The sequence below is a fragment of the Salvia hispanica genome, chromosome 1 (assembly GCF_023119035.1).
Source record: "Salvia hispanica cultivar TCC Black 2014 chromosome 1, UniMelb_Shisp_WGS_1.0, whole genome shotgun sequence".
In the NCBI taxonomy this organism is placed as follows: Eukaryota; Viridiplantae; Streptophyta; class Magnoliopsida; order Lamiales; family Lamiaceae; genus Salvia; species Salvia hispanica.
The window spans coordinates 5,036,146-5,045,922 of record NC_062965.1 but is presented as its reverse complement, the minus strand read 5'-3'; the positions used below and the strand labels follow the sequence as shown (position 1 = coordinate 5,045,922).

Sequence of the window (9,777 nt, the reverse complement as noted above, 5' to 3'; positions counted from 1 at the left end):
GAAGTACTCCCTCCGTCCCGGATAATTCGAGTCACTTTGACCGGACACGGGTTTTAAGAATTGCAATGGAAAGTGGGTTGAAAAAGTTAGTGAAATGTGGGTCCTACCTTTATATATTAGTTTTATAATAAAATGTTAGTAGGAATGAGTTAGTGGAATATGGGATCCACTACCAAAAATGATAAAAGTGAAGTGGGACAAATTATGTGGGACGGACCGAAATGGAAAACTGGGACGAATTATCTGGGACGGAGGGAGTAAACCACAAATAACAAATCAAATATGAGATGCAACAAGATTTGTATTGGATATAATCATAAAATCTCATTCCTATGCAATAAGAACAGTAAACTACATGTGGCAAGTTTAGATGTAACATTAAAGAGCTCAGCATAAAAGATTTTTTGTGGTATTCTACAACTCATAAATCTTGATGTTATAACCACTTTTCACTGATTCACAATTTCACATAGTACATAAAAAAGCAATATTTGTAAAACAATACACAAGATCAAGATGCTGTGTGTTTGTTCAAGAGCAAATATCAGAAAGGAAGTGATTACAAACTCTACTTTTGCACAATTTATTGCAAAGGGGGCCTAAAAGAATGAAGAAAAAAAACTGAGAAAAAATGTAAGATCAAAAATAAAAAACCAAACAAACAGAAATGAAAAAGGAACATGCATATACTAGAGATATAAAACAAAGCGAAAAATACGTCGAATCCCCAAAAATTTCGATAGGCTGCTCCCATATAAATTTGTCCTGCTGATTAAGCAGCGTACACGCGCAAAGGACTACATGAGGAAGTATTTAGATAATTCTCACCAAAAAAAAGAAAAAAGGAAAAAGATAAAAAGATAAAAGCTTACATGCTCTCTGAATTTAAACAACAATTGCATGATGGGAATGCATGAAATGCTTCTCCATCAACTAGGCAATTTTGGTTACACCAATAGCTGCTGTGATTTTTACCTGGTTTGTGTTACAAGTACAACCCATCCGTCATCTGTATGCCTCAGCAGCCCAGATGAGAAAAGCATTTGCTGGAACAAGAATTTAAGAGCTCAGTAGCATGTTGTCGGAACTCGATTATCAAGGCTTGTGCATCTTGAAGCCAAAAACTCTAGGGACGTAGTTCTGTGTTGGCTTCTGAGGCTTGAGGTGTCCGTACGTCATCAAGAACAGATGGGGGAATGTGGTTCCGAAATATGCCCCATCAATATCTGTTGAAGTCAGGGAAATCATTCCAAAAGCGAAGCACACAGAACATGTAAAGACAATCAATACCGACTCCCATTTACTTATTTGTAGCATGCATCGCAAAGCGAGGTTCTAATTTCCTGGTGAGTGCTCCGAATAGGCCAGAAAAGATTTCAAATCTTCCAAACAATACATAAACTCTCTCTCCAAAATAAGAGGGTGCTGGATACTGCTTTTTACCTTTTAGTTTATTACTTTTTCTTGGAGTTGGGTCTCATTTCTCGATTAAGCAACTCATAAGGGGCATTCCTACCCAGATTCACTAGCAACCATATAACATGGAGATAATGTTACACTTAAAGCTAGTAGACCATGTGCAAGTTTTCAATAATTTAATTCTTAGCAAAGCACCTGATCATCGGGAGAAAGGGGAATATCTAAAGCTCCTGTTATAGAATAAGAAGTGAATTGCGTGGTAGTAGTTTGTGACACTAAACTTGTCTCTAACTCTTAACCCCTAATAACAAGTCTAGAACTCACATGAATATGTGAAGTTGGAATGAAAGAAGCAGCAGGCTCATGCAAATGAACCAGGGGGTCAAGTGCAAAATTAAATGTATAAAGCAATAAAAGTACAAAGTAAGGATACTGCCTTGGTATTTGGATCGAGGGTAGTAAATGTCATCACATTTTGGACAGTAAATCTTCACAGTACTTGAGCGTGGGATGTCTGATTGTCCAACTGGAAGGCATGGCTGTCCACAGCAGTAGACTCTTGGGCATCTTCCAAAATCATAGTTTTTATACTTCTCTAACTGTAATAAGTTCCAGTTAATTGAGTCAAATGACATAACTAATTATAAAAGAGGCGGTCAACACAAATGAGGAATCAAATGATGTTACCATTGCAGCCATTCCCTTGCTTGTCAAGATGTAACGGACATGAATAAGGCCATACAGCATTTCCGCAGCTGATTCAACTAACTCATTCTGTTCCTCGGTAAACATATCACCTAGATGTGCCCATCATGGAAAAAACGCTGTCAGAAATGGATATCCAGCTCGAAGCAGAAAAAAGTGGAAAGAGAAATTTAAAGCTAGACAAAGGAAGAGAAAAAACAAAGATATCATGATCGGACTCCAAACAATGGTCCAAATTTGAGCTATGCGAACATGAAACTTCAAGAGCATTTTACACTTTGCTATCTCAACTCGTTGAAGACATAAACACTAAACACATACTAGCACATTTTGGAACTATCAAAAGCAAATATATACAGTTCTAAATTTATCACACCATTCAATGCCAATCACAAAAACCTACTATTAGATTTCCAGAGGAAGGGATCAAATAATGAAATTCCAGTGAAAACTTTCATCAGTAGTGGCAATCGTAATAAACATTTTGTCACTGGGAAAAAATTAGATAAAATGTCAAAGTTTTACTATACAACGGATGAATTGTCCGATATCCAAAATGTGGTGGAAATTCAACTGGACACCTAATGAGAAAAATAACTTCAAGAAGTTACAACTTGCTGAAGAAAAACTCCATCTGTCATTAACTTCATAGACTTTATAGCATACTCTGGAATGATTAAAGCGTTCAAGCATCACAGAGTCCAAGCCAGGTTGAGATGTAAATAAGGAAATGTTAGGAGTACTATTCTAGAAAGAAATTCTATGAAGCTCAAGACCAATTATTGAAAGAGAATAAAGCTCAATAAACACAACTAACATCTACTAATAAATGATAAGAAGCTCACCATGAGATGACTCTACATCCAGTATTAGATCAAGTGCATAATCATAATATGGGACTTGATTGCTCAATCCACATAGATTGAAATCATCTTGGATATATTCATCATCGACTTCACAAAAAAACTCATTTCCACGCAAGTTGCAAAACCATGAAACCCAAGATGTATCTTCCCCATCAGAACCACTGACATCAGACTCTTCACTGTCTGTTTCAGATTCCTCTGAAAAATGAACAAATATTTCAATCTCAAGTTTGTATATAACAAAAGTATGCCTGCAAATGTTATTAGAAAAAGATAAAGAATGTACATACACAAATGTGCAGACATATTTACTGTAATACATGCCACTGAAAGAACATAAAATCAAGAACGGAAATTCATAATTGTTTACATGCCCAATGTGCAGTGTAAGCTATATGCTTTACATGAGGGGATAGAAGTGTGGTCTCTTTTACATCAATCAGAGCAATATTTTAAGTCATAAAACAATGAAGCCAGCATCCAATTATCGTACATAACTCAAAGGTTTAGCATGGCTAACATCGTACTAGATATGTATACAACTTTTTTTCAAATTGTTACTCTACTGATCATAATCACCATCCTCCTAAAAGTATAACTCATCATCATCATCATCATCATCATCATCATTCTAAGTATTGCACTCACCACCTATCATCCAACTCTCTAAACTAATACCTATATCATTTTTAATTTCAATACGAAAGGACTTCATCATCCAGTGTAATCATAACAAAACCACCACCATCCTTTTAATACAGCAATAACGAAAAAAAAAATAATCTTGCAATATCTATGTGCCTGAACTTGCAAAAGCAGCAGCCCACTCTCTGCATTGATGTTTGACAAGTCCCTTTTCCATCATTTTAAACAGCATAGGAATGTGAACATATTTTCAAACAAACATTCAATATACTGATCAAAAGCTGAAACTTTTATGCCTTAGCTCATCATAAGGAGCTAACAGTAGCACCTCAAACAGATCTGCCAAACAGCTGAAATTGGTTAATCCGAGCTTTTCCCCTTTCAATGGAGAGCTCTACGATTCACAAAGCTACTAAACTTATCTCCAGTGCCAATCAATCATTAAAAACAATAACAAAAAGTTGAACTACAATACATGGCAATTAAACACCGCACACAAATACAAATACAAATGCTAAAAGCAACCCAAATTTCACGATTCTAAATTAAACACGAACTGATCAAAAATAAAAACATAGGAAATAAAAAAGGCACCTTCGGAGAGCTTGTTCTTGCTGGCGGTGAGGGCGGAGGAAGAACGGCTGTCCCTGAGATCAACGTGCTTCCCGGCAGCGGCGGAGGTGGAGGGCACCGAGACAGCTGAGCCCTTGTTTCTGGATGTGGAAGGCGACGATTTCTCCAAATGTTTGTCGAGCGCATCGTTGATTCGCTTCCGATCCAACATCTCGCCGGCCTTGGACGAGCCACCGCCCCCTCGATCTCTGTACATGTTCATATCAAAACTGGAAAAATCGAATCCCCCAAAATTATCAACTTTCCAAAGGGTATCTGAGCAAATGGAAAAAAGGCGAAAATTTGTTAGATTTGTACAGTCGCGTGTGGGGAAACGACGGGAGCTAGGGTTTCATTCAATTTCGATTGCATAAAGAGAAAATGGGTCTTCTCATTTCTTTTGCTTTCTAATCCATTTCTTTAATTTTTTCATTTGTTTTCCTAATGTGTTAATCCATTTAAATAATACTAAAAAATATGGAGTATATTCTTTTAAAGGTTATTTACAAGAGAAATGTTATGTTACATATTTCGTTTAAGTTTCATTCTCGTTTAGACCATATTATGTTTGGATTTTATTTTCATTTTTACTATTGATATTTTAAAAGTTACTAGTAATATTATAAATATCATAAAAAATCAAAATTAGATTAGTCCATTTTCTTATTAACTTTAAAAAAAAAACTAAAGGAATAAATTGAGTTTTGATTTTTATTTATAAAATTAATGATGCCCTGTTAAAGTTATTAAATTAAATGACTAAAATGAAAAACTAATCACGACATAGCTTAAAGTACTGTGACCTAACATTTCTTTCATTTAAAATGATAATTTTGGTCACGGGACAAAAAAATACTCTACTCCTATTTAAGTACAATTCATATGCTATGAACAGATACATGCTCATTTCACATGTCTGTCACTCCTATTTGTCCTATGATTTGTTATTACAAGTATTTTACATATATTTCCATGCTGTGACCATACATTGGTTTCATATTCTACTTTATAGGCAGCGTGTGTAGTGCATAATTGTTTTGTTATTTGTTAATATAGATAGCTGTAGAGATCAAATTATTCGGGATTAACTAATTACCGAGATCTCTTTAATTATATTGTAAGTCGGGATGGTCAGTCTCTCCAGAACACAGACCAAATACAAGAACGTTACCCGCTTCACCTGCACGCTAAGTAGATGTGTAAGTAACACAAGAAATCAGATTCTCGCAGATTTGAATAGGAAACCAAAAGTGAAACAAAGTCAGAAGACGTAAGATGTGGCTTAGGTTGCACACGCAACTTCTCAAGGCCAAAGATCTCCTCTATCTTCACCAACAAGTTACAAGGGAACACAACGAGACCAATCGAACCCCAAACCTTAGGGATCCACCAATTGCTACTTCGCATCGACTATCTTCAACAGGACACCGATCAATACACCTCACAACCACTGTCAAGGCCTCAAGAAGTCACAGATCTCTCAACACACAATAAAACACTTACAAATCTACACTGGATGGATAGATCAGAACATTAACCGTTCGCTCTCCACCAGATCCCACCACATCAACACAGAGGTTGAAGAATCTCACTCAGAACTCGCATAAAACATAGGAGTGACCGGAGAAGATGATTGGAGTTGATTTCAGAAGAGAGAAGGAGAGAATTATAGAGAGAAGACAGAGAGAGTATCCGAAGAGAGAGAGAGAGAGAGAGAGAGTATCAGTTGAATGAATGCATGAGAAGGGAGGTGAAACACTTAACTCAACAACAAACACAACCTTGGATCCAACGGCCAACATTCATCGTCCTCGTGGAGTGCCATATGGCAGCAATCGGACGATCCATGATAAGTAACGGGCCTCACAAAAGTTGGGCCAGCTATAAAGATATGGGCCTCTCAAATAATTTAGCCCTAACGAATAGACCCAATACCAATTTGGTCCTGCATTCTGCCGCTTCAACACTTTTTAGCTCCTGCACACTCAAATTCACCACTTTTTCGCACATTATCAATCTGGTTAGTGTATAATATCACCCAAAACCAATAAATGAACGAGCCTTATCAATATATATATTAAAATATTTAATTTTACATGTAATGTCTATTCAACTTTTACGACACACTAAATGGTAATTGTTTTCAACAAGTCGCTATGTCTTGAAATCGCCGAAGAATAGCCTCATTTCCAATTTTTTTGAAAATTCCCCTCTCAATATATACCACCATGATATCATTCATCCATTCGTCTCTCATTCTATTGTGCAAATATGTCTTAATAAGTTTCATGAAAGAAAATACTCTGTCGACAAAAGTTGTTGCAACCGGGAGGATCAGTGTCAACTCAATCAAACGGTACTCTTGAGGTAGAAACCAACATCTTTGCTAAATTTTCCAAATCTTCAATGTTGGAGAACTCAACTTATCATTGATATAAGTTTTAAGTTGATATGGAAGAAACATACATTCAATAAGATGAGAAGTTAGCCGGATAAAGTTCTGCAAGACGAACCAACTTGTCCACATTGAAGCTAGCAAATGAGTTTTTTGAACTAAGGCAATTCATGCAAGTAAGCAATTTTGTATTCATTTCCGGGAAACGATTCTCCGTCTCTTGAGTAAGTAAATCAAGAACCTAACAATACAAAAAATTGACTTAAGTATTTAATTGATAAATGATAATTAATTGTAATCATAATTGAGAAATAAAATGTGAAGCTTACTTGACAGTAAATCTCCACTTTGTAATGATGATAATTAGTAACGCGTCCATCCCGCTTCATACGCACACGATGATTGATGACATCATTCATACTAATGACGTCATTGGAATTAGTCACATAAAACTCTTCAACATGTCCCAAGAATTCATTCCATCCATTCTCTCTCAAATTTCGCAAAGTCCTTTTGGTTGTATCAATCAAAGATGTAGCTTGAACGATATTTTGATCCCCAAGTTGTAGAATTGTTGACAAATCATTCGTTGTCCCAAGCAACTCTATCATCAAGTGTAGAATAAAAACAAAGTTATAACTCACCATCCCCATGCCCAATGTTTTTGATATACCTCTATTACCAGGATAATCTTCAAGCACTTCAATTATCGACGACCACTTGCTTTTTAAACGAAGCAAAGTAGTGAAGTGTGACCCCCATTGAGTGTCGCCTGGTCACTTTAAACTCGTCTCTTGATTTAAACCCCTTCCACTTTTAATTTCTCCACTTTCTATACCTTCGACAAGTTTTTCATGCTCAAGCTACCGTAGCTTGTCCTTTCTGTTACAAGATGATCCACATGTGTTGACAATCAGAGTGACAATGGTAAAAAAATCACTTACAACACCATGTGTTTTTGTAAAATTTACCACCACTAATTGAAGCTAATGGGCAAAAAAATGAACGTACTTGACAAATGGATTTTCATTCAATATAAGTGATTTCAAACCATTGTACTCACCCAGCATATTTGATGCACCATCATAACCTTGACCTCTTAATCGTGATAAAGATAAACCATGCTTAGCAAATACTAAGTCAACCCCTTCCTTCAAAGATTTTGTTGTGGTATCGATGACATGAACCAAGGCCAAGAATCTTTCTACAATCTCTCCATCATTGTTAACATACCTCAGAACCAAAGCCATTTGTTCTTTTATCGATGCATCGCGCGCTTCATCAACCAAAAGAGAGAAATTACGATTTTTAATATCTTCCAAAATAACTTTTGTAGTTTCAACAGCACAACAATTTGTCAATTCCTTTTGGATTAAAGGACTAACCGTCTGATTATTGCGAACGCTGCTACCTCAAGTTTTTGCTTACGCAACCAATCAAGTATCTCTAGAAAGTTTCCCCTATTTTCAGACTTCAATGATTCATCATGTCCCCGAAAAGTCAACCCTTGTTTCAATAATATTCGAATCACATTTAAAGAAGCAGTCAAACGAATCTGATAATTGACTTTGTCTTCCTTATCAAATTTCATCAAATTATATTCAACACTTTGTCTTTGATTTTTAAATCCTTCAAAAAGTATTCTGGTCTGATCATGTGTGCTATTAACTGAGCCCTCATGTTCTCTAAAAATAGCAAGAGCCTTTTCTTCGAATTTTTTCACCTTGTGCTCAAAAGTACATCATCGCCAAACCGATTGTCATTAATAGGCCTAAAAAGATAACACTAAAAAACAAAATGTTGCATCTTTCTCCAGACTATACTCCAACCAAGCATGTCTTTCAAATCATTTACATTGGAAATTCCTTTTATCCTTACCAAATGAGCTTTTCTTAAAGACGTGACATTTTGGTTGGAAAGGTCCCTTCGAGATGTATTCTTTTCGAATGTGGTCCCTATCTTGGACTTCATACTTAATAATAGGTCTCCGCTTTCCCGGGTCACGATCTATGTTTTCCGCACTAGATTCAACACTTGCAACATTAATTCTCTCTTGGTTCATGATCGGATTCGGAGTTGTTGAAACACTTGTAGTTGTTGAATCGTATGAAACACTTGTAGTTGTTGAATCGTTCCTTGGTCTTTTGGAAAAATACCGATGCGTAGCTACAATCAATAAGAATAAGATTTCTTAGTGTTATATAATATATATTCATACAAAAGATACGAGCATACTATTTGCACAAATCATAATATAAATAAATTTTCCTGGTTCTTGTTTCCTACTACAATCTGTAGTCTGTACACAAATTAAATTTAAAAGCATTGAGGCAAAAAAATATTACATAGAAACATGAGACTACTACTACAGAGTTTAATTACATTTTAGGCAAATAAAACATTAAACATGAGAATTGAAAATTGAGCCTTGAAATCAGAGAAATGAGATGAGCTGCTGCACTAAGCCACTGCCACTAAGCCCTAAATTGCATACCAAGTCTATATACATCGCTCGTTGACCATCAATTGATTCAATTCTTACCTGAAATCTTGAATCACGAAAGGCACGGCTGAACGGAACCGCTCAAGAACTCTAGCAGCGGTGACAAGCTGCCGTGCGTTGTCTGAAAATCTCAGGGTGAGAAAATTTGGGCTAATTGAGTAAGGGCTTAGGGCTAGGGCTGATATTATTACTATTTAGTTTATTAAGTTAAATGGCCCAAAAGAAAAAGGTAGCCCAAAATGTAAAATAAATAGCCCAAATTTCTTCTTCTTCTTCTTCTTCTTCTTCTTCTTCTTCTTCTTCTTCTTCTTCTTCTTCCCCAATTTCAATTTCAGGATTTACAGCCGAGGCAGAGTCAGGGCTCGCTCAGCGGCGTTGGGGAGGAAATCGGTCGGAGCACGGCGGTATAAGGGTGATTTGAGGTCTGGTGCTGGGCACGCGGGGGCTTGGCACTGTGTGGTTCCGCCACTGAACACGTGATCTTATGTGGAGGATGGTTGTAATAAGGCAGAGAGAAAAATGTAATAGTTGAATATTTTAATGAAGAGACAGAAGAGAGAGGGTTGTTTCCTGAAATAAAAGGTGGACATTTTGATTGAGATAAACAAAAAAAAAGGAAATATAACGATCTT

The 9,777-nt window shown here is 36.3% G+C and overlaps 1 protein-coding gene across 4 annotated transcripts; it reads right to left on the bottom strand.

Annotated features, from left to right (window-relative positions):
* Nucleotides 1-494: 494 nt before the first annotated feature.
* On the bottom strand, nt 495-4,636 carry LOC125201357 (casein kinase II subunit beta-1-like). Of its 4 annotated transcripts, none has more exons than XR_007172882.1 (6): nt 4,230-4,635; nt 2,970-3,188; nt 2,107-2,216; nt 1,853-2,018; nt 976-1,226; nt 495-599 (listed from the first exon to the last, which is right to left on the bottom strand). XR_007172882.1 is itself a non-coding variant. In XM_048099432.1 (6 exons), exons 2-6 carry the CDS (start codon nt 4,468-4,470, stop codon nt 1,096-1,098), a joined length of 867 nt encoding a protein of 288 aa, XP_047955389.1. In that variant the 5' UTR covers nt 4,471-4,477; nt 4,566-4,633; the 3' UTR covers nt 716-1,095. The 4 variants fall into 4 exon arrangements, 2 of the variants coding, with proteins under 2 accessions (XP_047955389.1, XP_047955390.1); XR_007172881.1 differs by lacking the exon at nt 495-599 and adding an exon at nt 716-797; XM_048099432.1 differs by lacking the exon at nt 495-599 and having other exon boundaries at nt 716-1,226; nt 4,230-4,477; nt 4,566-4,633.
* Between the last annotated feature and the right edge of the window lie 5,141 nt (nt 4,637-9,777).

Excerpts from the sequence above, each read along its gene's own strand:
- LOC125201357 (XM_048099432.1), bottom strand. The coding sequence starts at position 4,470 with ATGAACATGTACAGAGATCGAGGGGGCGGTGGCTCGTCCAAGGCCGGC. Across the intron at positions 2,217-2,969 it reads GGATGTAGAGTCATCTCATG|GTGATATGTTTACCGAGGAA; the intron begins GTGAGCTTCTTA and ends GGGCACATCTAG. Across the intron at positions 1,227-1,852 it reads TCGATCCAAATACCAAGGCA|ATATTGATGGGGCATATTTC; the intron begins GTATCCTTACTT and ends TGACTTCAACAG.